Below are 24,874 nucleotides of genomic sequence, written 5' to 3' on the forward strand. Positions count from 1 at the left end.
AGGACAAGATGTTCTCTAATCCCATGTGTGGGGTTGTAGAGTGTGCTTTATTAAAAAAGAGGATTTAGAGCTATTAAAAGCAGAGTGCTGAGATTTTGTTGATTTGAGGGGTTTTTTATTAGTGCTCTGCTGTAGATTTTCAAGTATAGTAAAGTAACAAATCTTACCTTGAGATTAGTGGCTTTAAAAGGCGGGTTAATTTACTCGGAGTGGAGCTTTCAGTGTCAGGCGATCTCTTTTATTTTTTTTTTTTTTTGCCACCATAAGCACTCAGCTGAAACAACAGCTATGACTCAGTTGACAGTGAACGCTGCTTGAATTGATTTAGTCCGAGTTCAGATTTAGCACATAATCATGTTCAATTTGATCCACTGTGCTGCCTAGAGATAAAAGGGTTGAAAAAACAGATTTAGCTTGTGTCAGTCTTTGTGGTGATGTCATTGCCATGAGAGATGGAATAGCGCTGTTACTATGCTGTGCCTGCTCAGTTGGTGGGTGTACGGGGGACAGGCAACTCGCTGTAAGTGCACAGAGCTCGTGTGCAGGCTTGCAGGCATTGCCAGCGCTGAAACTGAATCTTGGACTGTTCAATTGCAGTACTGAAGATTTTTTTTTATTATTGTTATTCTTTTGTTGTTTTCTTCCATCGTTTGTGACTCTGAGCTTGCCTAACTCTGTGTACAGAGGCAGGGGATGCCAGCCCGTAGCATGGACTGTGATGTTTCCACTCTGGTTGCCTGTGGGGTTGATGTGGAGGTTTTTGCCAGCCAAGAGGTTAAGGTATGCGCCTGCAATTCTTTTGTTGCTTCTTAGAAAAGCCTTTGGGAGCAAGAGGCATTTGTATGTAGCAATTGACAATAAGGGGCAGATGAGATTCTGCTGCAGTGGTAAAAGAAACGCAGTTTAAAAAAATCTGTTAATTAGTGGAGAGAAATATATCAAAGCAAATGTGCCTGCTTTTTGCTGTGTTTTGATAAGCTGAAAGAATAGTCTGGTGTTTACTCTTTAATGATGTAAGAAGTGGGTTATATAACTGACATCTGTGCATATGCATGTTTCATATTGATAAAAAAATATTTCATTGTTAATTTTGTCAAGTTATTTTTAGTCCAGTGTCACTTTTTAGATCAGCCTTGCCACAAATGTTATTTATTGATGTTGATAACCTTCAGATATCTTTACTCAGTTGACCAGTAGCTGTTTCTTTCCTTCATATTCAAATCAAATATGCAAACATAAATTTTTTGTGAAGGGCTAAAAGTTTGTATTAAGTATCTTTGTGCATCTGCAGTGTAACAGAACACAAAAAGTTATGCATCTTGCATATCATATGCATACCTGGAAAACAATGCTTAAATTTAAGGCTTGATATTCAGGGCTCATAGTCTCTTAATTAGACAACTGCTGTAGAAAAGTCATTGTGTGAAATTGCTTACTGTTGAAATCAATTATCTTTTTTCATTTATTCTCATATTACTGCAAGAAAATTACTGTGAATTAAGTTTGAAAGAGGAATTCTAAGTATGTGTTTCACAGATCATCTGAAAGAGCTCATAGATGTAATACAGTGTTATTCAGCAGTTTATAAAGGACAAAGGTACAGACAAAATTAGTTTCTAATCTGATCGTTCTTAGTATTGAAAGACTGGAACAGGGTAAAAAGGATTTACAAATTGGAGGTCAAATTTTGAACCTCTGTTCTGTTTGGTTCTGAGTCAAACACTGAAGCCACTGGAAATGAAGCTACTTTGATTTGCAAGAGACTCTGAGGATTTTTATTTGCCTGTTAGTCTGTTACTGTGTGAGATCATTTATACTTTATACAGATGTTTTTTTGTTGGTATCAAAATATTCTTCTTAATTTAAGAAGCTTTTTCCTAACAGTTTAATAGTGAATTTATAGCTGAAGAAGTGAGTAATTCAGAGGAATCATTCAGGTGAGGAGTCTTGCCTGAATTGGGACATGTTTCTTGTATTATTTTGAAGTAGTAAAATGTTTATCTGGTTATTCATTTTTTATTTTTTTCTTCTTTTTCTCTTTTTTTCTACTTGAGAGCATTTTCTTTTAACATGTAAGATTTACACCTGCATTGATATAATTTTGTACCTGGGTCTTTTTGTGTCTGGTCCGTGTTTGATGTAACACCATGCAAGAAATTAAAGTTGTAGTGAGCGTCTTGTATCCTCATGCTACTCATGTCAGTAGCAATGCAAAAGCAAAATTTTGACTAACATAAATAATCAGAAAGCATACCAGTGATTTGGGTAAGATTAAGATTAGCCTGATTTAATCTGCAGCATCTATAGCGTGTGGGCCAGGAACAAAAGGGTTATAGAGACATTACAGGAATTATAACCCTTTTGTGTTACTTGGACTTTCTGTACCTTGTTTGCTTTGGTTAAAACTGCCCTATTTTGCTTTTTTCCCCTCTTATGTTTGAATTAAAGTGTTGATTGCAAAGTCTTTGGGTATATTTACAGTGGGGACTGCACTGCAGATTGCACTGCAGCTTAGAAATGCAAAGTCTGCTCCGAAGTTGCCTGGCTTAGAGGCTGTGAGCAGCGTGTGCTCCGTGACCCACAGCTCACTGCAGCTCCTTCCCACTGGGCTGTCCCCAAACTCTGTTGTGAAGGCTGTGGCCAGCTCTGCTCATCCCTGGGCTCCCCATGCAGCAGCCTGCAGTGTGGGCACCCTCTTTGTGAAAGTTTCACTACTGCTGTTAATGTAAAGCTGGAGATACCTAAGATACCTACTGCTCTTTGCTCACTTCCAGGAGAATCGCAGGGAAAAATACCAATATGGCTTTTTTTTTTTTTTTTTTTTGCAAAAGGGTTCACTTCAAAGTGAGTTTTTTTGGTGAAAGTGAGAAAAGATGGGTGTGGAAGTTGAAGAACAAAAGCAAGTGCAGAATTCCTGTCTTCTTCACCTACCCTGAACTTTTGTGGGTCAGGCTGAAGGCACAGGTAGCATTGACAACTGAAGTCCGGGCTATTGTCACTTCTCCAACAGAAGGTTTTGTTGCAGGGAATCTTCTCCCTGTGTGAAGGGAATGTTCCCTCAGTGGCAGAACAGAGATTGAAGGTCTTAGAATACATGTGGTGCTTGTTGAAATTTGCTAGGATGAGCTGTTAGTCCCGTAGAATAGTTCTCTGATGTCAGTAAGGGTTGTGTTCAGGGTTTGGGATATGCTTATAGCATATCTCAGTTTAATTTCAGTTTAGGTTTAGAACTGACATGAGGCCTGGGAGAAGGATGCTGGTATTACTGAGCCATTGTTCTCCCATGAGGCTTGGGAGAAGGATGCTATGTTACTGAGCCATTGTTCTCCCATGAGGCCTGGGAGAAGAATGCTGGCAACACAGAGCACTTTGCAGCATGTGTTGGCCACAGCTGCAGGCTGGGAGTCTGAGGAGCTTGCCAGGACTGCAGTAGCAGAGCTTGCTTGGAGTGTTGGGGCTCTGGAGCAGCAGTTTTCACAGCAAGTGGCAGTGGGGACTCCTGGAAGTTGCCATTTCAGTCCCTCAGAGTTTGGGAGTTCTTACATAAATCAGGCTTTGAACACAGGACTTGGAGCAGAGGGAGCTCTCCAGCTTATTGCTGCTTTTCCACCTCTGGAGGAGACCTTATTCTGTACGCATTATGCTCTTAGCATCTGGCAGTCAGGCTTGGAAACACTCTGTTTCCATTTGGCCTCTGAACAGGGGAGCAGTTATTTAGTACTGAAGGTAAAGCTTTTTAGTTACTGCATTTGGAGCTGCTCATCCTTTCGATGGACAGAGGCTTGTATGGGTGCCTTGTCAGTGGCAGCTGGCCCCCAGCACTGACACAGTGGGTTTGGCAGCCACAAACCCATCCAACAAGCCCTTCACTTCTGATCAGCTGCTGTTTTGAGTTGTCTTTTCTAGTCCAGAAATTGGGTCAGGCTAATCAGCATGCTACTAACTGTAGATCAGGAACTAGAAGAGTTGAGAAGGCAACCAGAGAAATCACGAAGTGCAGTTCTGCTTTGAAGTTCACCTGGTTAATTAAGATTCTTTCAGTGCCTCTAGATGATAATTTCATGTAATGATCTTTGTTACATAAGCAATTAGTTAATATCTTGTTTATTTCTAATAGAGGAATTCCAGACATCACTGAAACAGTGGAAGATAATTTAAACTTGTATTTCTTACTCTAAGCAATGTGTTTTTATATGATTAATTCTACATATTCTCTCCTCATTTTTGTTCACACAGACCATTCCATTCAGAAACAGGATAGGACTGGGGCAACTTGGCACTACTGTAAGAGAGAAGAAATATTCATGATCCACATGGATCACATCCTGAAGACAGTAATGTAATGTGGATGGGACCATTATCTTAACACAGGGAAAAAACCCAATGTGTACATGAGCCAGGCAGCAAAGGGAAATAGTAGGAATAGTTTCACTGTTTGGACTGTTACTTTGGAGGATTAATCCCCATTAGAACAGGATCTCTGTCAGTCTGTAAACTTATTACTCAGTTCAGATGCTCCAGTGAGCATCCTGCTATTGGGAATTGTTTGGGATGGATGGGTTGGAGGTTCAGTCACTGTCCTGCAGTTGCCTGTGAGAGGTTTAGCAGTCTAAATTTCTGAGGTCTAAAGGGCAAAACCACACCAGCTGCTTGCGGTTTTTGCTCTCCATTTCAATTCTCCACTTGTCTAAGTGCTCATTGACAAAGTTGTTCTGAGGTTTAAAGTTTAAGTGCTCTGAGGCCAGAGTCAAGTGAAGAAAACTGGAGAAGGGGGGAGAAGTGTTGCTGCCCCTCTGGATGGTGCCAGCTGTCCAGTGGCAGGAAGCATGACTTGCTGGGAGAGTTTCTGGGTTTCTGCCTTTACATCCTTCTCCTTAGCCATGTGAGCTTGATCCGTGGGAAGAGTCTGTTGCACAGTCATAAGACTTCACAGACGAGCTATAAGGAGGAAACCAAACAACAGCATGACTGCCAAAAATACCCTGATGGCTAGAAAGGCCTGCTCTGTACCTTCTCTTGGTATTTTCTGTAGTTGGGAGTTCTTTCTAATTGCAGATACGGTTGAGTCTGTGAAATCTGTATGATCTAAGAGTTCTGCTGGAGAAATAAACCTGCTTGTCATTTGATCTCTGCTTACTGTCTGTGCTGATCTGGAGTGAGTAATGGAGAGGAGCTTTCCAAATGCTGTAGTGCTGTTTCCAGGACACTGACCCTGCTCTTGGCTTCAGGGTCAGCACAGAGGGACTGACAGCAAAGCTGGGGCTTGTGCAGCCTGTGCTGCTGCATACTGAGGTGCTCCCAGTTCCAGTCACAGGCTGAGCTTTGTCTCTGTCCTTCTAACACCCTTATGTGAAGGCAGCTGAACTCTTTAGGGAGGTTCCCAAAGAAATGATAGAATGTTAAGACTTCTAAAGGCCATAATATGCTCTTTAGGCTGATCTTAACTTGTTTCCTTTTCCCTTGGCTCAGAAGAAGGGGGTGTTGCTATTTCACCAGAGGTTGGTGGCAGCTGCAGGTGTTTATACACCTCTGAATATGGCAAAGCTTCTGCTTCTCCTTCTTCACCCTTTTAATGCTAACAGGGAACAGCAAAACAAGTCAGAGGGCTTTGTATTCTCTCTGATCCTCCTTTCTATTGGAAGTCACATGAAGATTATTTCCTTTTCACAAGGATAGCTAGACAATATGTAATTTGTCAAATGAAAGCAAATAACAACTTGAATGCTTTGGTAGAAGGTGTAGAATTAATTCAAGGCAGGTAATAAGGTAAGATGGAGCTTGGAATTCTACTGATAAATGGCCCAGCCAGTGAGGAGCACTGAAAAGATGGTGATTTTCTTAAGCAAATTTGAAGAATTAATCAGAGCAGCTGTAGATTGACATACTTGTAATATGGATACATGTATGATGCTGATTTTTCATTAAATAATTACTTAAATTATTAAGATTTTAAAATAAAATTCTCAGAAGAACCTAGAGAGATAAAGTACCCAAGTTCTTTCTCTTCTTCTAAAAGAAAAATTATCAAGGACACATTATTTTCAGGTCTGGAGTGATCCAGTCTCATTTTCCTCTAAAGGTGCTTTATATGTGCACTCTTTTATCTCAAATTTTACTGATGCTGTTTGCTGCTGCTTAGCACGACGAAGATTTGCTACTGAGCAGTGTTGCATGTTCTGAGGCAGAGGTCTGCACAACCTTTTATGTATCTTTAGTAACTTTTTATTAATTTATGGTAATTTTTTTGCTCAAACTTTTATGTATCTTTAGTAATTTTTAGGTGGTTTTTTTTTTTTTGCTCATAGACTAATATAAATGCTTTGTGGTTGGAGAGGACTTCCTTTCTAGGGATGATTCTACCAGAGGCCTTAAATAATCTACTCAGTTTTGATCATTCAAGTGCTCAATAGCCTGTTTGCTTTGGAAGATGCTACCCAATCATATGCTAGAGTGCAAACAACCGTGACAGTGTGGTCTTGAGCAGAGAATTCTTCCTTGGCAAAAAGACACTGAGGAAATTGGAACACAGTTTGTCAAACTTTTGGCTAACACACAGGACCAGGAACCAGCCAAGCAAAGCCTCCAGTCAGTGGCCACTTGCTGGAAGACTGTGTGTTTTCCATGTACATATTTATAGTGGGACCAGCATTGTGTGCATGAGCCTTTCCTGAAGATTTCCCCCACTAACATGATTTTCAATAGGCAACTTCTCCTTCTAAAGGCCAACACAATTAAAATTTCCCCCAGGGAAAGGGCAGACTTCTCCCCTTTCTTTTCCTTATTGGCAATACCTCTAAAAAGCACATGCAACCTTGGAGTTTGGCTCCAGCCTGTGATTTCCACCTAGGATTCCAGCTGATTTCTGATTTGTCCATGTCCATTCCTGGAAGCACAGACCACTTTCTCACAGCATCTCACAACATTGTGATGCCTTGAACTGTCCCCACATGGAATTTCTGTTGGTGCTGAATCAAGGAGAAGCCTTTGGTTGTAGCAGTTGTGATGGAGCAAACGGCTCTGCTGTCCTTGCAGGGACAGCTGGGTGGGTCCATGTAGAGCTGGATGCTGCAGCAGCCTCTCCATGGCACCTTCTCTTCTGTACACCTGGAGTTGCTGGAAAACCTCAAGGTGATGTTATAGGTAAAAAGTTCCAAGTGTTCTCGTTTACAGATGGAAAACTAAGGAACCAGGAAGTAAGTTCTCTGATTAGGAAACTGGATTTGGCATGCAGAGCTGGTGTAATTCATAATTCTTGTTTTTATTAATCATGTTCTCTAGATGTTCGGTTTCAAATGTCATTGAGCTCTAGGCATTTTCCAGAGACCAAGGAGCTTTATTGAGTTGGTAGCTGATTTTGGCTGGTTTTTGTGGTTTGTTTTTGTTGGGGGTGTATGTGTTTGTTGTTTTGTTTTTAATTAGCCCAAACTTGCTGCTTTTCAGAATCTGCATTAGATTCCTGCAGACAGAAAGACTGACTTTATCTTACAGGATGGCTTCATATTTATCAGTAGCATGGAAGAGTCTCCAGTTTTGCAGCACCAGGTAGTTCCACCTGTTGAAACAATAGTCCCTGAGCTGAGAAACCCAATGAACCTACTGAGCTCCAAGCAGTAGCAACAGGCAGCTGTACAGGAGAATTTCTGCAGATCAATTTGTCACTTGCAGAAGAATCTCTCTGCTTCATCTGCTATAGTGAGGGATATGTTTGCTGTTAAAAGTTTGAGGGGTCCAGAGGGCTGAATCATGCAGCAGGACTTCTGCTGCACAACCAGAGAGAAGCCACTTTGCAGAAGTCTCACTTGTCCTTTTATTCATGTAGGTCAGATATGCTGGTGTGAGGCAGATGAACAAATAATGGCTAAATACCTGCTAATTCTCTCAATAAAAGAAATTCCATATATGGAGGAGATAAGGAGATGATTGTTTTATTTGCTGTGCTGATTTTACTCAAACATTACTATCCTCAAGTTTCATCATCCTTTGCTGTGTATCCTCATGCCCGGTGACAAGGTTCATTCAGTTTTGGCTACTTGTCCACATTTCTTAGAGAAAACCTATGACTAAACCACTAAGAATAAAAACTTCTGAATTTTCTGAACTGGAAAATTTGTTTTAACCACAAAGCAAATGTTGGTTTTGGTGGGGGTGGAGTGATGTATATTTTATTTTGTTTGGAGGATTATTGTTTTATTTCCTACTGCTGATACAAAAGCAAAACCAAAAGCAACCTACCAGTAGAAATGGCCTTTCTCCCTCAGAGAATAACATTTTTTTAAAGAGAAGCAAGTATTCTAAGGGGCAGATCATAGATGGAACTGTTCTGAGCTGAGGGAGGAGGAAATCAGTTGTTCAAAATGTAGCCAAAATGAGGAAGGGTAGCATGGGGACTGGGAGAAGGGAAGTCAGTCTGATGAAGTTCGTCTGTTGGGAAGGACCAAGAGTGGGTGGGGAAGAGTCCTGTGGAGGCTGGGGCAGGTTGTGGCAGGTGGTTGCAGGACTGGTGTCTGTGGGGATGACAGCAGCAGGGCAGCTGGGATGGAAGGACAGCTCATGAAAACAAGAGTAATAATGGAAGGCCAAGGTGAGAACAGATGACTTTGACTTCTTGTGCTGTAGTAGAATGATTTAAGGGCAGAAGATGATACAAGATGCTGGAAAAACCCATTGATAGTCTAAAAAAAGGAGGATTTTGACAAAGCTTTCATCAAGCAGGTGTTAAGCATCATTGAAACCGTAGTTAAATTAATCTTGACAGCTTTCTGCTGTACTGAAAGCATCTTCCACAGGCTTCCATCCCACCTCCAGGTAACAAAATCCCCTTGTGAATGGGTACTCTGGGCTGCTGCCACTCTGCTTTCAGCTCCTTCCTCAAAACCTGTTGCTGTTAAATGTCTCACAAGGAATTAAACGATTGAACATAACTACACTAAGCTACATATGCACACCACACATGGGACAGAAAATAATTTGGAAATGTTACCCAAAAAATCAAATATATTCTCTTTTTATATACTTTATTCCTACCTGCTCTGTCTTTCTGTTTCATCCTCCTGGAATTCAAGAATGAATTTTGTGTTTTCCCGTGTTGTTTTTGTTCATTGTGGTAGATGATACTAGAAACAAATAGCAGTAATTTTTAACCTGTTGGAAATATCCAAACAGTAGGTGATACAATAAGACATGTATCAAATTATGAGACTGTTCTGGGTGCAGGGTCTTTTAGCACATGGAGGTAGGTAATTTTATTTGATTTTCAGGTTTGATTTTAGCAATTGAAGAAATTAATAATGGCAAGTACTGTTGGTGAAAATTATTTTGAAGTTAGCTTTTGAAATAAAGTCTGAAGTCAGAGGAAAATAATTTTTCTGAAAAGTCATTTTCACTGACCTTATGGAGCTGGTAAATAGTGTCTCCTAAGAAGATTATCTGAGAGACCAAGAAGAACATGAGAATTAGCAGCTAAGGAGGCACTTTTGAATGTATAATGGAGATTATCTATCCTGATGCAAAGGACGGATGAGACATACAATGAGAGACTGTTAGGGCTAGATCAGATACTCCTTTTGCTTTAGAGCAGTTTAAGGATTTAAATATAATGTGAAAATCAAGTGTGCAAAATCACAAAATAGGTTTCCATTATCAGAGGTTTTAAATAAGAACAAGGGAAGTCTTGTGATGTATAAAAATCAGGAGGAAAACATGTGTAAATCCATTAATAGTAAGATACATAATGTGGGAGAGGGACTGATTTCATTTATATTATATAATAACACAGATAATTACCTGAATTAATAGTAAAAACAACCCTAGTAGTGGCCAGAGCAGAGAAAAACTGCTAAAAATTTGGGGGTAAGACAGATATTTAAATGTACAGGAGCTGTTAAAATCTACCTAAGTATGCTTCAGGATGCAGCTGAAATAATTTTTTACTATTTGAAATTATCTTTAAGAATTCATAGGTTATTAAGAGACTGCTGAGATGGGAGATTAAAAAAAAAAACCAAACATTTGTGTTTAAAAAGGGGGAGAGAAGAAAGACCTGGACAATTACAAGTATATCCTAAAGTTAGTATATACTGAAGCTTTCACACTGTTCAAGTCATTTCCATAAGTAATCTACACTCCAAATATAATTTCCATAAGGTGAGTGCATAGTTGTTTACAGAATGTCTAAACCAGAACCAGTTGATTCTCAAATGGTGAAGCCATTTAAGTAGATGAGCTCACATGTTCCTTCCTGCAAGCAGGTTAAAAATAATGACAGTAGTCAGAAGGGAAGATCCTCAAAAAAAGTGTGATTGACATTGACTTGGTGGGCAGGGTCAAAATTGTAAAATTCTGAACAACCCTTGGTTAAACAACACAATGAAATTTAGTGCAAAAAGAAATAAAATCACAGCTGTATAAAAACATTCACATGGTTAAACAGTTGTGTGATGCAAGTCTCTTGAGTTCTGGTGAATGGCAGTGGATAATTAGCAGCAGTATCACTCTTCTGTTAGCAAAACAAATGTGAACTCACTGAATGAATTGGGTTAGAAGGGACCTTCAAATATCATCTTGTTCCAGCCCTGCCATGGGCAGGGACACCTTCCACTATCCCAGGTTGCTCCAAGCCCCATCCAGCCTGGCCTTGGACACTTCCAGGGAAGAATTTCTGCCTTAGGTCCAATCTTAACCTGCCCTCTTTTGTTTAAATTCATTGCTCCTTGTCTGACACTACTGGCCCTGGTAGAAGTCTCTCTCTGTCTTTCTTGTAAGTCTTTCTCCATCTTATCTTTTTTAAGTATCCCAAGGCTGCCATAAACCTCAGAACTCCTAAAGCCGTTTCTTCTCCAGGCTGAGTAGCCCCAACTCTCTCAGCCTTTCCTTAGAGGAGAGGAGCTCCAGCCCAAGTTCGCTGTTGCATCTGTGCTGTTTGTCTCTGGTAAGAGTTTTCAGATGCACATTTTCTTGTCTGGAAAGGAGATTTCATGTTGCTACCTTGTTTACAGAGCCTAAGAAGAAAACCACTGATGTGTGAAAAGTAGTACCTTTATCTTTAGAAACAGCTGATTCCATGAGAGGAACTGCAGGGCTGTATGACCAGCCAGCTTTCTGCAGGCGGCTGCCAGTCCTTGAACCAGAATCTGAGAGTTGTGGAGCTAAAAAAAATTCTTATTAATCAAAACAGCTGGGAGCAAAGCCAAGTGCTGGGCTGTAGCAGAAATAAGTATGCTGCTTATGTTAGACAGAAGTAAATTATTAGCATACTTAAAATTTTAGAGACTTGGGAGCTGATGTGGTTTTGCCTGATTTTTTTTTAATAAGTGAATAAAGAGGAAAGATGTTTAGCTGCCTGCTTCATATTTCTGTAGCAAATTATTAGACTGACACTGTTGAAAAACAGTAGTGATGTAAGCAAGCTGCCTGCAATCCTGACTCCAAAGTAGTAATATTTTTTGGGAAGGAGTATACATACTGTATACATATTACTGTATGGCATACAGTAGTAGTCACAAAACAAGAATTTACTCAATGATGCTGCATCCTAGAATACAGTATAGAATATTTTTTCATGTCATGTTCTTAGTGTAAAATTCCTGCTTAAGCTTTATCTATTATCCAGTTTTATAGTTTATGTATTGTATAGTGAAATAGAAGCAGAGCAAAGGACACTAACAATTCTATAAGGAAAAGGTCTTGGATAAGGGGAATTTACTTTGGGAATAAGTAGTTGGTATAAGTATGGTAAAATGATAGTATAATGGGAGTGTACACTTGTGTGTAAAATGAGGTGTGGATGATAATGCTGCAGGTTGGTACCTATCTAATTACTCTTATTTTAGAATCATAAAAGTAGAGAATCACAGACTGCTTTGGGTTGCAATGGACCTTAAAGATTATCCAGTCCCACCTCCTGTTATCAGCAGGGACAACTTCCATAGACCTGGTTGCTCCAAGCCCTGTCCCTCCTAGTCTTGAGTGCTCCCAGGGATGGGGCAGCCACAGCATCTGTGGGCAACCTGTGCCAGGGCCTCACCACCCTCTCAGGGAAGAATTTCTTCCTGATACCCAATCTAAACCTGACCTCTTTCAGCTGAGACCACTTTCTTATATGAAGGTACTCTCATTGGTTTATTCCCCCCTAATGTTTTCCATTAAATCTGAAGTTTATATGTAGCAAGTTCAGTCCTATTGTGTTTCTGATTTGAGTATCCCTTGGATAAAGTCTAGACTATGCTAAGCTTGAATGTATTCACTTTTAGTTGGTAATTTGCCATTCTTAATTTAATACTAATATCCCACACTGAAATTTCAATTTCAGTTCAAAACTGTAAATTCTGTTCTTGGGGCTAAAACTGATGCTGCTTTTGCAGTGCAGTGATGTGCAGCTGGCTACAGGCACAGTCCATGCATCAAGCTGAGTGGTCTGGGACCCCCTCTGAACTCTGAAGATGTAACTTCCACAGGTGGCTTCCCTTTATTTTGAATGACTGCTTCCACCAGATTTGGCATCCCACTTCTTCTCCTGTCATTTAGAATCTATTTGCACAAAAAAATTTCCTTGACCTCAAAGCCAGACTCCTTGAGTCTGCATCTGTGTCATGGGAGGCTTAGGTGGGATTTCCCAGAGAGGTGAGTGGGCTCCCCAGGGAATGGTCACAGCCCCAAGGCTGACAGAGCTGTTTGGAAAACACTCTGAGGCACAGGGTGGGGTTGTTGAGGGGTCCTGAGCAGGGCCAGGAGTTGGACTTTGGTCATCCTTGTGTCCCTTGCAGCTCTGGATGCTCTCTGGTTCTGCACGTTTGTCTCCAGTGTTCCAGACTGGCACAAGGGCATCTGCAGGGCAAATGCAACAGAAAATGCAAGGCAACATTTGCAGGACAAATGCAACAGAAACAGAGCCAGTGTGAAACAGTGCCACAGGGCAAGAAACTATGGAATACTGATTATTTTTTGTGTCCTATTTATTTGTAAAAAACTTGTTCATAAAAAGAAGAAAATCTCCATTTGTTACAACCCTGCTTGCCAGCCACTGGGCTTGTTTCTTCTCACCAATTGCTCTGGATCTGTGGACAGCAGCTTCAGTTTCATAATCCCAGTCCAGTATCTTTTTAATATCATGCTGCTACTGATATATTTTTCACATCAGGAAATGAAAATTATTTTGATGAAGAGCAGTACTAGTTTTAGCTCTAAGATAGGATTAGTCTACTTTCTAATTCTGGTTTTTAAACAGAAATCATGCCAACTGGAAATTTTCCAATTTGTTGAAAAATGACATGGGAGCAGTTTGGTCAGGAATATTTGCTTTTTCACCCTGGGGTTACTTCCATCTGCCTAATAAAACAATTATATCACTGTAAGACTGAAGTTCCCTGTGCTGTCTGGAAGTGGATGGTACTATGGCTGTTGAGTCAGATGGAAACCTCTGCTATTTTTCTACCCTTCTGTACCCAGTACAGAGCCTGTATCTGTCATCTCAGCCTTTCTGCTTGCTGGAATCTGCTTACTAAGTCCACACAAATCCTCTTTCCTGGCCTGCACAAGCCCAGTTTTCTGATGTGTGCTAAATTCTTTATGTCATGAGGTCCTGTAACACTGTAAAGTTCTAGAGGCTAATTTAGCATTGTGTATACTGGAAATTAAAATATGCTGTTGAAATATTTTTAATAGGCAGGTAAACCATTGTGTGGTGTTCCCTTGGTATTTCAGCATCTGTGCAGCTTGAGATCCTGGCATCCTCTAAAGACTGGGACCTCTGATGGGGAAGAAAACAGCCTCTCCAAGTGTAAAAATGTTTCAAGCATTTTTTTTTTCCCACTGAAGTTTATTCAAACTGGAAAGCATCTTCAGTGTTTTTTGTAGGTGAGTGCTGAACTGGGGGTTCCAGTGACAATCTAGAAGCAGCATGAAGAGTGTATCATCTCTGTTTATGCAGATGCTTTCCATCCATCATTTTTTCCCATGATCTGCAAAATCAAATTCACAGTTAAACTTTTCAGACTGATAACAGCATTAAGAGGCATTATACCCAGCAGATTATAGCTCATTTGAGCCTCCTCTGAGGGCATCAAATCAATGGATGTGGGAGAATGACAAACTCGCAGTCTTTTATAACTCTTTCAATGCAATTTATGAACATTAACATTTTAGTCTGTGGAAGTTCTGCTGTTTGAACTTAGAAGGAACAAGCTGTTACCTATAGTTATTACTTTTTCTGAACTGAAATTTTATATATATATAGATACATATTTATTTATCTATTTATTTATGTATTTATACTGATGTCTTTACATTTTAGCACAATTCCTGTTGTGGGGAAAGTCTATATCCTATGTAATGAAAAAAAAAAAAAAAGAAAAATAATCTGTTCAAATAAATGCATCAGGTGCAATTGTTCTCTCATAAGCAATTAGTGAAGGAAGGACTACAAGGAGCAAATTAGGTTAAAAAGAAAATATGCATAAAGAATTGATGGATTTTCACTGGCAAGCTACAGAAGATGTGCTCCATATCTCTGAGCATGTGGCCTCCTCTGGACCTGCTCCATCAGGTCCATGTCCCTTTTGCAGTGGGGTCATCAATGCTGGATGCAGAAGAGGGGCAGCATTCTCTCCCTCACCTCCTGCACTCCTTATTTTTGGTCCAGCCAAAGACATACATGATATATATGAATGTGATGTCAATATCCTCAATTTCTCACATTTGTAAACAGAACATTTCCTGCTCTTCCAGCGCACTGATGATTTTTTCTTTAGTTTTCTTTTCACCACTTCCCTACATGTTTATTTCTGATGCTTTTGTTGATGCCGTTAATTCAGAAACACCATTTATTTATAGTTGATGTAGGTTTGCTAAAGACTCCACTCAGCCACTTGACTGGAGGCAAAGTATTCCCATCCTTGGTTTGTCTTCCTTGTACAAAGAGCCTCAGAGGCTGCAGCTCCAAGGAGCTGCTCAGATGTACAGACAACAGACCTGCTCGAGTAATTTGCAAATGAAGTGTAAGACGGGGAATGACAGATGGTTGGGACAGACTGGGAAGAGCAAGGAACAGTCAAACAGCACAAGCAGAGCATTAGACAGTGGTCACAGTGCTGCTGGTTGTGACTGGGGGGGTCTCTGGGCTGCAGAGAAAGTAGAGCGAGGATGATGATGAGAGGATGTGCATTGGTGAGTCAGGAGTTTCCCTTGTACCATTTTTTATCAGTTAAGTAACAATTATGGACCTGCATGATATTAGATTCTATTTGCTCAGGTTTTTTTGCTTCATAGTCACTTTCAAAATTGTCAGTGTCCTTTCCAAATCCAGACAAGTTGAAACTGTATTTTTAGTCCTATTTGTGCAGTTTGCAGTGTTAGAGGAGAGGAGAGGGAGAAAGCATTCCCCATGACTGATGAGAACAGCTGAAATGCTATAAATGTTGATCACTGTAGGCAAAATAGCAAATCAGGAACAGGCAATGCAAGCATTTTATTAGTTTAAAATGTCCCATGGCTTGTTCTTGTTTATTTTTCCAGTTTAACTGGGTTGACAATGTCAGGGAATAAGTAGTGTGCATTTTATGGTTGTTTTACAATGTTGCATCTCCAAGAGTATAAATAAGACACAGTTTCTCAGCTCTTGGTGTCGCCTTCATTGTAGTTCATCCTTGCATTTAGCATTTTGCACACTGATGTCCTGATTCTGCATCACAGCAACAAAGGTGTACCCTGACACTTCCACAGCTTCAGTAAGAGGCTGAGGTTTCTATACTCCAGTTGGGGATTGTGTAGAAGTAAAGTGATTTAAAATGAGTTATGAAAACTCTGGTTCTGATCCCATGGTTTCCCATGAGCATGTGGTTTCCCACTGTGACTGTGGGTCTGTCCTGACCTCAAGTGTCACCACAGGGACAGGACAGTGGGGTGGCCTCAGAAGGCTTGAGGACATGAAATTGCAGTTGCCAAAGATCAATACAAATAGTGTCGTAATAAGATGGATATTTATGTAGCTTGTATTGTATCAAAGTTTATACAGTTAATAGGAAGAAATTCTTTGATGTGAGGGTGGCGAGGCCTTGGCACAGGTTGCTCAGAGAAGCTGTGGGTGCCCCATCCCTGGAAGTGTCCAAGGCCAGCTGGAACAGGGCTTGGAGCAGCCTGGCTTAGTGGAAGGTATCCCTGCTCATGGCAGGGGTTTGGAACTAGGTGAGCTTTAAGGTGTGTTGCAACCCAAACCATTCTGTAATTCTATGAATGTGAATCATTTTCACACAGCTTCTCATAATAAATAATTTCAGTCCTAGTTCTGTGCACAGGTTTGACCACCAGTCACTTATTTATTATTGGCTCTAGCACTTCAGTTTTGTTGTGGAGTTGTTTTATTCTTCTCCTGGAGTGCCAACTAACTATTTTTATGAGGGATACAGGCTTGTGTCTACATTAGCATTTTGAGTCTGAGCTGGGCATTTTCATGAGGCAACTTTCCTGTTGCTTGTCATTAACTGTGCTTTTTGTTCACATCACAGAGCAGTTCATGAACTGGATGCCTTTCAGATGAAATTCATCTAGAAGATGCACTCTAGTAGAATGCCTGATATGCTCCAACTGCTAATGGGCATTCAGTCTGTGGCACCTGATCAGAAAGTCCTCAGCACCAACTGTTTTGCTGCAGAGATCTGCTCCTGGAATCTTCCTTATTAATATAAATGTAGCAGCTTTTGGTAAAAACTAATTAAGGTTGTTTTTCTTCCTTATTTTGTGTGCTAAATTAACATAATAAGAACTTTAGAAAAATATACACAGTAATTTGTTCCTTTTGCTACCAATTAATTGTTGGGCTTAACAACAGGAACAAGACAAAAGTGATAGCTGGTATTGTACTATGAACATTCTTAAATCCAATGCAGATGAGCCTCTTGGAGTTCACTACATATATTATCTACTCAGTTATTATTTGAAATCTTAAAGCAAACAAAAGTAGGCTGTTTTTTCAGGACAGTCTCAATATTTTCTTCACATCTTTGTTCTTAGCATTATTTTTACCATTCTCAAGCCAAAATGTTAGGCTGCTATTTGGAAAACAAATGCATTAAATCTTCCACAAATCTGTTCAGGTTTTTATTTTTTTTTCCCACTGACAAATATAATGCAAAAGAGAAAAAATAAAAGACAACTATTATGTGATGTTGCACAATAATGGTAGCCAGCACTGGAATCAAATGTAGCTTTTCAGGGAACAAAGAATGATGTCTCTACATAACACTCCCCAGCACTGAGGTTAAAACTAATGGATCTGGTAATAGAATGTGCACTTTGCCAGCTGGTTTGAAAGAGCACTTCCAGTATTTCAGGGAGCTCATACAGCATCTGGAACTGGAGTACTTCAAATATGGTGTGCTCAGAAAAGCTGTGGCTGATGATACAGTAAAATAACAGTGTTCCTATAAAGAAGAAATGTAAAGTGTGGATTTTTCTTTTAGCTCAATCGTTGGGTGTGAAATTGAATTGAGAACTCTCCAAACTATATTAAATCAGCCCCTTGGCATTGCCACAGGAACAATTTATTTCATCTTGAAGGAGCCTTTGGTTTCCAGATCAGTGGAGCTAAGCAGGAGGAATGTGCGTCACATTGAGGTAAACAGGGATGTGAGCTGGTTAAAAACAGAAAAGGCAACGCAGCAGAATTCTGTGCCCCTGACATTTGTCAGCCTCTTCTGAAATGTGAATGCATTTCCATTAAGCTTTGGGGCAGATATTATCTCTGTACCTTTTGTTGTGCTGATGAGCTGGAAGACTGGAAGGAAAATTTATTTGGTTCAGCTGATTTTTCAAGAGGGACATCTTTGTTGTTCTGTTCACCAGTTGTTCACAGTGCTGTCATGCCATGATGGGCATGTAATGCAGGAGGGATGGTGAGGGATGGATGCCTCCTCCTGCCTTAGTCCCAACATGAGGTGGGACCAGCAAACTTCTTCCAGCTCCTGACCTACTTTTGCCATCAGGACTCTTTGAGAGATGAAGAGTTAGAAATGTCTTTACGACGTTGTGTAACATCTGTTAGACTTTCTCAAAGTCCCTCTCTGGTACAGATACTAGATCTGTAAGCAGTAAGCATTACATCAAGTATTTCTGCTGTCAGAATGTTTTTGGCACAATGTGGAGGGCAGAACACTCATTGCATCCTTCAGGATCTAAAAGTTCTATGCAGATGCCTGTGAACAGCCCCAGTGTGTAAGGATAACACAGCAGGATGTGTGAGCCATGGGACAGGGCTGTGTTTTGTGGTCAGTGTGCTCCTGTTCAGGGTTGGTTCACTGCAAATTGCAGGGCAATGAGGCCATTGAGCATCACTTCTGAAAACAAACTGTGCATTCTTTACTTAGAAAAGCTTAAATGTATGATGCTCCCCTTTATCAGGATTGCAGTAGTGAAGGCAAATCAATCTTCATTTTATTGGAGAGAGCAAGATTTAATACTTTTTTAATGCCCCCCCATCTTTAAGCCCAGCCTTAAAAATTTTTTTTGGCTTTACTGCTTTATTTCATCTCTGATTCACAATTTACCTGACCTTCCGCTCTTGAAAACAAGAGAAAGCCAAGCATAGAACAACAAACTGAATGGACTGGGGTAGCAAACTGAGTTGGTTTGCTCGTGTACTGACAGAATTGTTCTATTTTGGAATATGCTAATTACTGCCATGTTTAATGCAAATAAACCCAAGCTCGTTCCAGCCCTATCTTAATGCTCTAATCCAATGTCATGAAGAAATGAGCAGGGCTGTATACTGAGTTCCAAGGTAAGGGACACACTTTTACACAATATAGTAACCAGGAGGTCACTGCAGAGTACTTTGTGATTATGATTACCTGACAAAATAGCCACTGTTCCCTGGTTTTCCCCCCTTTCAAAATGTCTCACATGTAGAAATGTCCTTTTAAAATGTACCCTGATGAAGGACAGGTGGAAAGACACATTTTTCCGTTCATGTTGCCAACTGAGAGATTCTCTTTGGTAACAGAAGGAACCAACAAAAATGTTTGTTTCTGCAAACCAGCATTCATACAGTAATATTCAGGGTGAACATTCAGATAATGCCCTCCCTCACTTGTAAGGAGGGAGTAGGAAGATCCCACACTTTCAGCTACAGCTACCTACAGTGAAAGGTGAAATAAAAAGCTACAACCTGGAGACCTTTGCCTTAAGGGGATCTCTAAATGGTGAATTTGTATTTTATTCTCCCACCATTACTTAAAGGCAGCAGGACAAGCCCATAGGAATTCTCTATCATCACTGGTTTAAAATATTTCCTCTCCTTATAGCACTCCTGGAATTTTAACTGAGAATCAATAGTGGATTTTCACATGCACAACCAGGATTCCCAATGAGTTTCATCTTTTTAGAAGCAGAGAATTTGAAGAGGCTGTTGCTTATACTGGCTACTTGTGGGACTTCTTGCTGTTTAGGAATATTCACATGTGAGTTGTATCAAGCTGCTTGGTTGTTTTGTGTGTCTCATTAAATAATTGTTGAAAGCACTTCAGATGAGCCCAGTTCTTTTAAGTTTTCATTAGACAAATCGGGATCCCTTATTGTTTTCCTCTAGTCTTTCCTCTCCTTTTGTCTTTGAGAACCACAAAAATGTATAGTGCTCTTCTTTCCTTCTTACCCTTTTCATCAAAGCAATTAGGCTTTTTTCTATTTCTGGGCCAGTGGCATTTTGATGTGTTACAGGTCTAGTGCTAAATAACTGCCTCAATTTAAGTATAAATCTTTTAACAGGCAGTCTTTGTTTAATATCAACACTGTTGGTTATTTTAATTCTGCTAATCTCTTTCCCTCTACATTATTTATTGATTTGCTTACACACAGATGCAACAGAAACGCCTCATACTTTGGGTTCTGTTTCCCCAGGCAAGATCCCAGAATCTCAGGATGGTTTGACCTGGAAGGGACCATCTCATTGCAGCTCCTGCCATGGGCAGGAACACCTTCCACTACACCAGGTTGCTCAGGTCCCTGTCCAGCCTGACCTTGAACACTTCTGGGGATGGGTATCATCTACCTCTACCTCCTGTGACAGGTTCACAACTTCTCTGATCATCCTTGCAGTCTTTTGTTGCTCTTCTATCTTGCCATCTTCCTTAATTGTGGATGAGAAGAGCTACACACAATATCCAGGCTAGGTCATTTACAATACCCTTAATATGGCATTGACATAACTCAATGCTGAAATCACTTCAGCTCATATTTTCTAGGCTTCTGTTTTAGTTTTTTTGTTAAATGTGTGTCACCTTAGTGACTCCTTTATCCCTCTAGAAGTAACTGGTATGCTTATCCTCTTTGCTATAAACTGGGAATGAATCTGTTCTTAGACTGTTTTTTCTGCAAGACTCTTCAGTGCAGAGCTTCCTGTTTTAGCAGATTCTTTTTTCTTGTGCCTCATGAGAACTTTGTAGGGTTGCAACCAGCATGGCTTGTCTGGAAACAGAATACATTCAACTCTGAGATAGGAGTTTATATCTTACAGGGGTATTTATATCCAGTACAGAACTAATTTCAGGAAAAAATAATTTAATAATTGCGAATTATATCCCTTTCTCTATTGTGGTTAGTTCCTTGGGGTATCTTTTACATGAATGAACAGGAAAAATTGAAATATGAAAAATGCTTTCTTTATTTGCTTGCAAAACTCTAGGAAAAGCATTAGGCTAAAGTTCTAAATCACAGCCATCTCCTAAATCAAATGTGTAGCAAGGGTGATAATGAGTGTAAACACACTGAATAATAAAATGCAATTTGGGTTCTGAGTTCTAGGGCTCTAATCCAAAGCTCGCTGATGTCTGTGGAAAGGCTTCCATTGATTTGAATTAGGCCTTGGCTTTTGTCCTGAATGAACACAATACCAGTGGAGCTATTCATGAAAGAAATGTTTGGAAATAAATCACAGGAACTTGCTGTGTCAGAACCCAATTCACTTGCTAATTATGGCTGTCATGTTTTACAATGCTCATTGTGTCGATACTTTGTCATAGTCCCTCACATGAACTAACCAAATTCAATCTTAAAAAAATAATTTGCTGCCACTGCTGTAATTGGAACGTTGTTTCTGGATCATTAGTCTGATGTTTGAAACCTTCTTTAACTTCTAGACTAAACCTATTTATGCCAACTGTTTCCCCTTGTTTTATGCCAATGTCGTCTTCTAGATTTACAGCATACATGTGTGATTTGTCCTTGCTCTGAACAGTACTGGTAAATTACTGATGACTGTCCCATCTCTTCTCAGGCTTTGTTTTGTTTTGCTAAATAAGCCAAGCATCTTAATTTCTTGTTTAGTAAGTTGATAATCCATAGAATTATGGAATGGTTAAAAATGGAAAAGACCTGTAAGATCATCTAATTCAACCATTAATCCAGCACTGCTGTGATGACCACTAATCTATGTCCCCAAGTGCCACATCCACCTGCCTTTTGGGCACTCCCAGGGATGGTGATTCCACCAGTTGCCTGAGCAATCTGTTCCAATGACTGTCAGCCCTTTCAGTGAAGAAATTGCTCCTAATGTCCAGCCTAAACCTCTCCTGGTTCAGCTTGAGGCCATGTCCTCTTGTCCTGTTGCTTGTTCCCTGGCAGCAGAGCCCGACCCTCACCTGGCTGTTCCCTCCTGCCAGGGAGTTGTGCAGAGCCGGAATATTCGCCCTGAGCCTCCTTTTCTCCAGGCTGAGCTCCCTCAGCTGCTTCTCATCAGACTTGTGCTCCAGACCCCCCCCCCAGCTCTGTTGTCCTTCTCTGGACTCATTCCAGCACCTCCCTGTAACCTTTATCTGGATCTATTCCCATTAATCTGCTTAGGATACAGGCAACAAACCCTGCATTTTTAATGAGCTGCTATAGTGCTCCATACAATGCTGTTAACACTGTCCTTGCTTTACTGGAAATACTTTTTCAAATATACCCAGCATCTTGTTTACCTCCCTATGGCTGCATTTCAGTGATCACTGTTACCATGTGACTTGCGGGGTCTTGGTCTCAGATGAGTTCCATTTAGTGCTAGAAATAGTTTTTATTCAAGAAGGGCATAGGTTTGCCCTTGTCCTCAGAGGCTTTTAGCTCCTGTCTGTCACTCCATTGCTCATTTCTTCCTTGCATGCTGCTCTGTTTGTTCTCAGTATTGGCTGTCCTAAATGATAACCATCAAGCTAGAGTAATCAGCAGCTTTAATTAGTATGGTCCTACTTTGTGCTAATTTTATTAATTTAGAAAACAAACAGAAAAGAACTTTGGAAATTGCTAGAGGCACTGAGTGATGGGAGCTGACAGAAGGTGACAGGAGAGAACTGGGGAAAGGTGCCCAGTGCTGGGCAAAGGAATAATGAGATGAAGAGAGGTCACAGGGCCCAGGAGGGAGAAGTGGGAACCTGGGGAAGTGAGGGTTGCTTACATCTTCCAGAGCATTAATTGTGCCTCATTGAGACATACTTGGGATGGATGAAGACACTCCAAAATCCTAGAAATAAATGTATAGCTCATGACTTTCTACATTTTGGCTTTTCAAGAATAGCAACACTGCTGCTTAACTTTGGATGTTTCCTTTTTTTTTTTTTCCACAAGTTTCAAAGTGCTCTGAAAGTTCAAATACTTACTTTCTAAAAGCATTTAAAAATACTTAATCCTAAAAGCACTTTAAAAGTCTTCAATTGAGAGGATTATGAGTCTTGAATAATTTATCCACAAAACTTGAAAGGGAAAGAATTTGCTTAGGCCTTTAAAATGTATATGATACATTTTCTTATAGATTGGAATTACTCTGAAAGACTTTTATCCAGATAAGTGCATTCAGCAGATATTAGAAGTCACAGGCAATAGCAATTAAGACATAAGGCTTTTCCTGGGAATTGATATCAAGCTTGAAGGAGTGGGGATGGCTCAAAATGCAGCTGGAGGCCATTAACTTCACTTGATGATTAATGACCTCTGCTTAGGTCATTATTATTATCAGCTGAAAATGTAAAAAAATCCAGATGTATGAATCTTTTTAATGGGAGTTGCAGTTTCAGTCAGTGCAGTGGAAGTGTCCCCACTGTGCATAGACTGCCCTTTAATAATATCAAGTAAAGGGTTTGATTTCCCTTCTCCCCACAGCATTTTCAGGAGTGTTAATCAAGGCTGGGTCTCTAAAGCTGTGCCAGTATAAAATTGAAAAGCAAGCAGAATAAAGTCCATAGTGCTTTAAAGTTCTCGCAGTGTGGCAATGGCATCCAGGACTTAATCATTTTTTTTGCAGTTCTCCATCTATCCCTTTCAGTGCCTAATCAGAGTGGGTCACAGTGTAGCCCAGGAATGGGCCCAGCACATTCCTCGTGTTCATTGTTTTTGGACCCACGTTTGAAATTGTGTCTTCCCTAAAGTTGTGTTAGGTCCCTCACCAAGATCTGGGCTCTGGCTTGTGTTACAGAGGGGCAAGCACACAGCCCTGACTGCTGCATCCAGACAGAGAGCATCTCTTTATTAATAAATGGTCAGTAGAAATAGATACTTCCCAGTGTCCAGACAAGTCCATGCATGGTTCCTTCTGCTCTTGGTGAAACTTTTTTTTATATGATGAATTTTATTGTTGACTTGTAGAGAAACAGAGCTACTACTGGGAAATGTTCACCTTGCTGCTAATTTTTTACTTATGAGACTTCTGTTCTAAGGTCTTGATCATTGTATACATACATATATATAAAAATACCTTTCTGTCTCTCACAGAATCATGTCTTTAGTCACCCTCTGCCAAACCACAGAGCTTTCACCTCCTTTTTATTTTTTCATTCCTCCAAGTATCTCCTGCAGTGAGAGGACGAGGTGAGTGAGGTCAGGCAGAATGAAATGAAAATCATGAAAGCTTAATAGACCATAGGGAGGTTCCTTTGAAAGGGTGCCAGCGATGGAATATCAGTTATGGGGAGGAAGACCACAGAGCTGGCAGTGAATGAAAGGAGATCGGGCACATGCGCCGTGGTGTCCCAGCCCTGGCTGTGGAACTGGGCTGCTTCCCTGTTAACTCCTTAACAAATGTCTCACTCTGACTAATTACTCCCATGGTGCTGTTAGTGCTCCCTGTGCAGCTGCACTGTGCTGCAGGATGCATTTTTTTGAGAAATTCTAAATTGTTTGTTTTGCTGGTAAGCTCAATAGATGAGAACTGAAGTATTGATGAGATTACATAAATTGCATTTTCTATCTTCTGTAATCTCTACCAGTTATCCACTGTAAGGCAAAAGGAATTGTTTTCCTGGATGAGAAGCAAAGAAGTATTTTAAAACATGTAAAAATGTGAAGACTTGTAGAGATAGCAAAGAAAACAGAATCCTGAAATGGTTTGAACTGGAAAGAACCTTAATGATCATCTCATTCCAGTTCCCCACCATGGGAAGGGACATCTTCCACTAGGTCAGGTCGCTCAAAGCCCCATCCAACCTTGCCTTGAACATTTCCAGGCATGGGGCATCAACATCAGGTTATTGCCAATATACATTAGGTTATTGTAATTATAAAAACCCCTGACATAACAGCTCTCAGTGTATAAAAAATGGTGTGGCAAATCATCTCACCAGTGATTTTTTTTTTTTTTTTTTTTCAGAATAAAGCACTCCTAAAAGCAGGGGCTTTGGTCTGGCTGATTCTCCATCTTACAAAACTTCAAGTCTTGATTGCAGTAGCTAAAATGCTCAGATTTGATGTGTGACACACTGGATGGCAGTCTGAAATCTGAGTAAACATGAAGGCTGGGCTAAATAATAACTGCCCCATTTCAGCTTTGGCATTTTATGAATTTATGCTTGTGTGATTGAAAAGACCTATGTCAGAATTGATTTAAGAACTTTGGGTTTATTTGATGGTGTGAAACTTAGTCCTCTGT

General features: G+C 40.3%; 1 protein-coding gene across 2 annotated transcripts in view; it reads left to right on the forward strand.

The window, feature by feature from the left end:
- Positions 1 to 24,874, forward strand: part of RCAN2 (regulator of calcineurin 2) — an 83,318-nt gene that overhangs the window by 41,454 nt on the left and 16,990 nt on the right. Inside the window, exon 1 of one of the 2 annotated variants that reach the window (XM_021529742.3) lies at positions 470 to 780. The exons of the other annotated variant lie outside the window; for it this stretch is intronic. Coding sequence (XP_021385417.1) covers positions 694 to 780 — 87 coding nt within the window. The 5' untranslated portion in view covers positions 470 to 693. Of the gene's footprint in view, positions 1 to 469; positions 781 to 24,874 lie in introns of those variants that run through there. 2 annotated transcript variants of the gene reach the window in all.

Source organism: Lonchura striata, chromosome 3 (assembly GCF_046129695.1).
Source record: "Lonchura striata isolate bLonStr1 chromosome 3, bLonStr1.mat, whole genome shotgun sequence".
Lineage (NCBI taxonomy): Eukaryota > Metazoa > Chordata > Aves > Passeriformes > Estrildidae > Lonchura > Lonchura striata.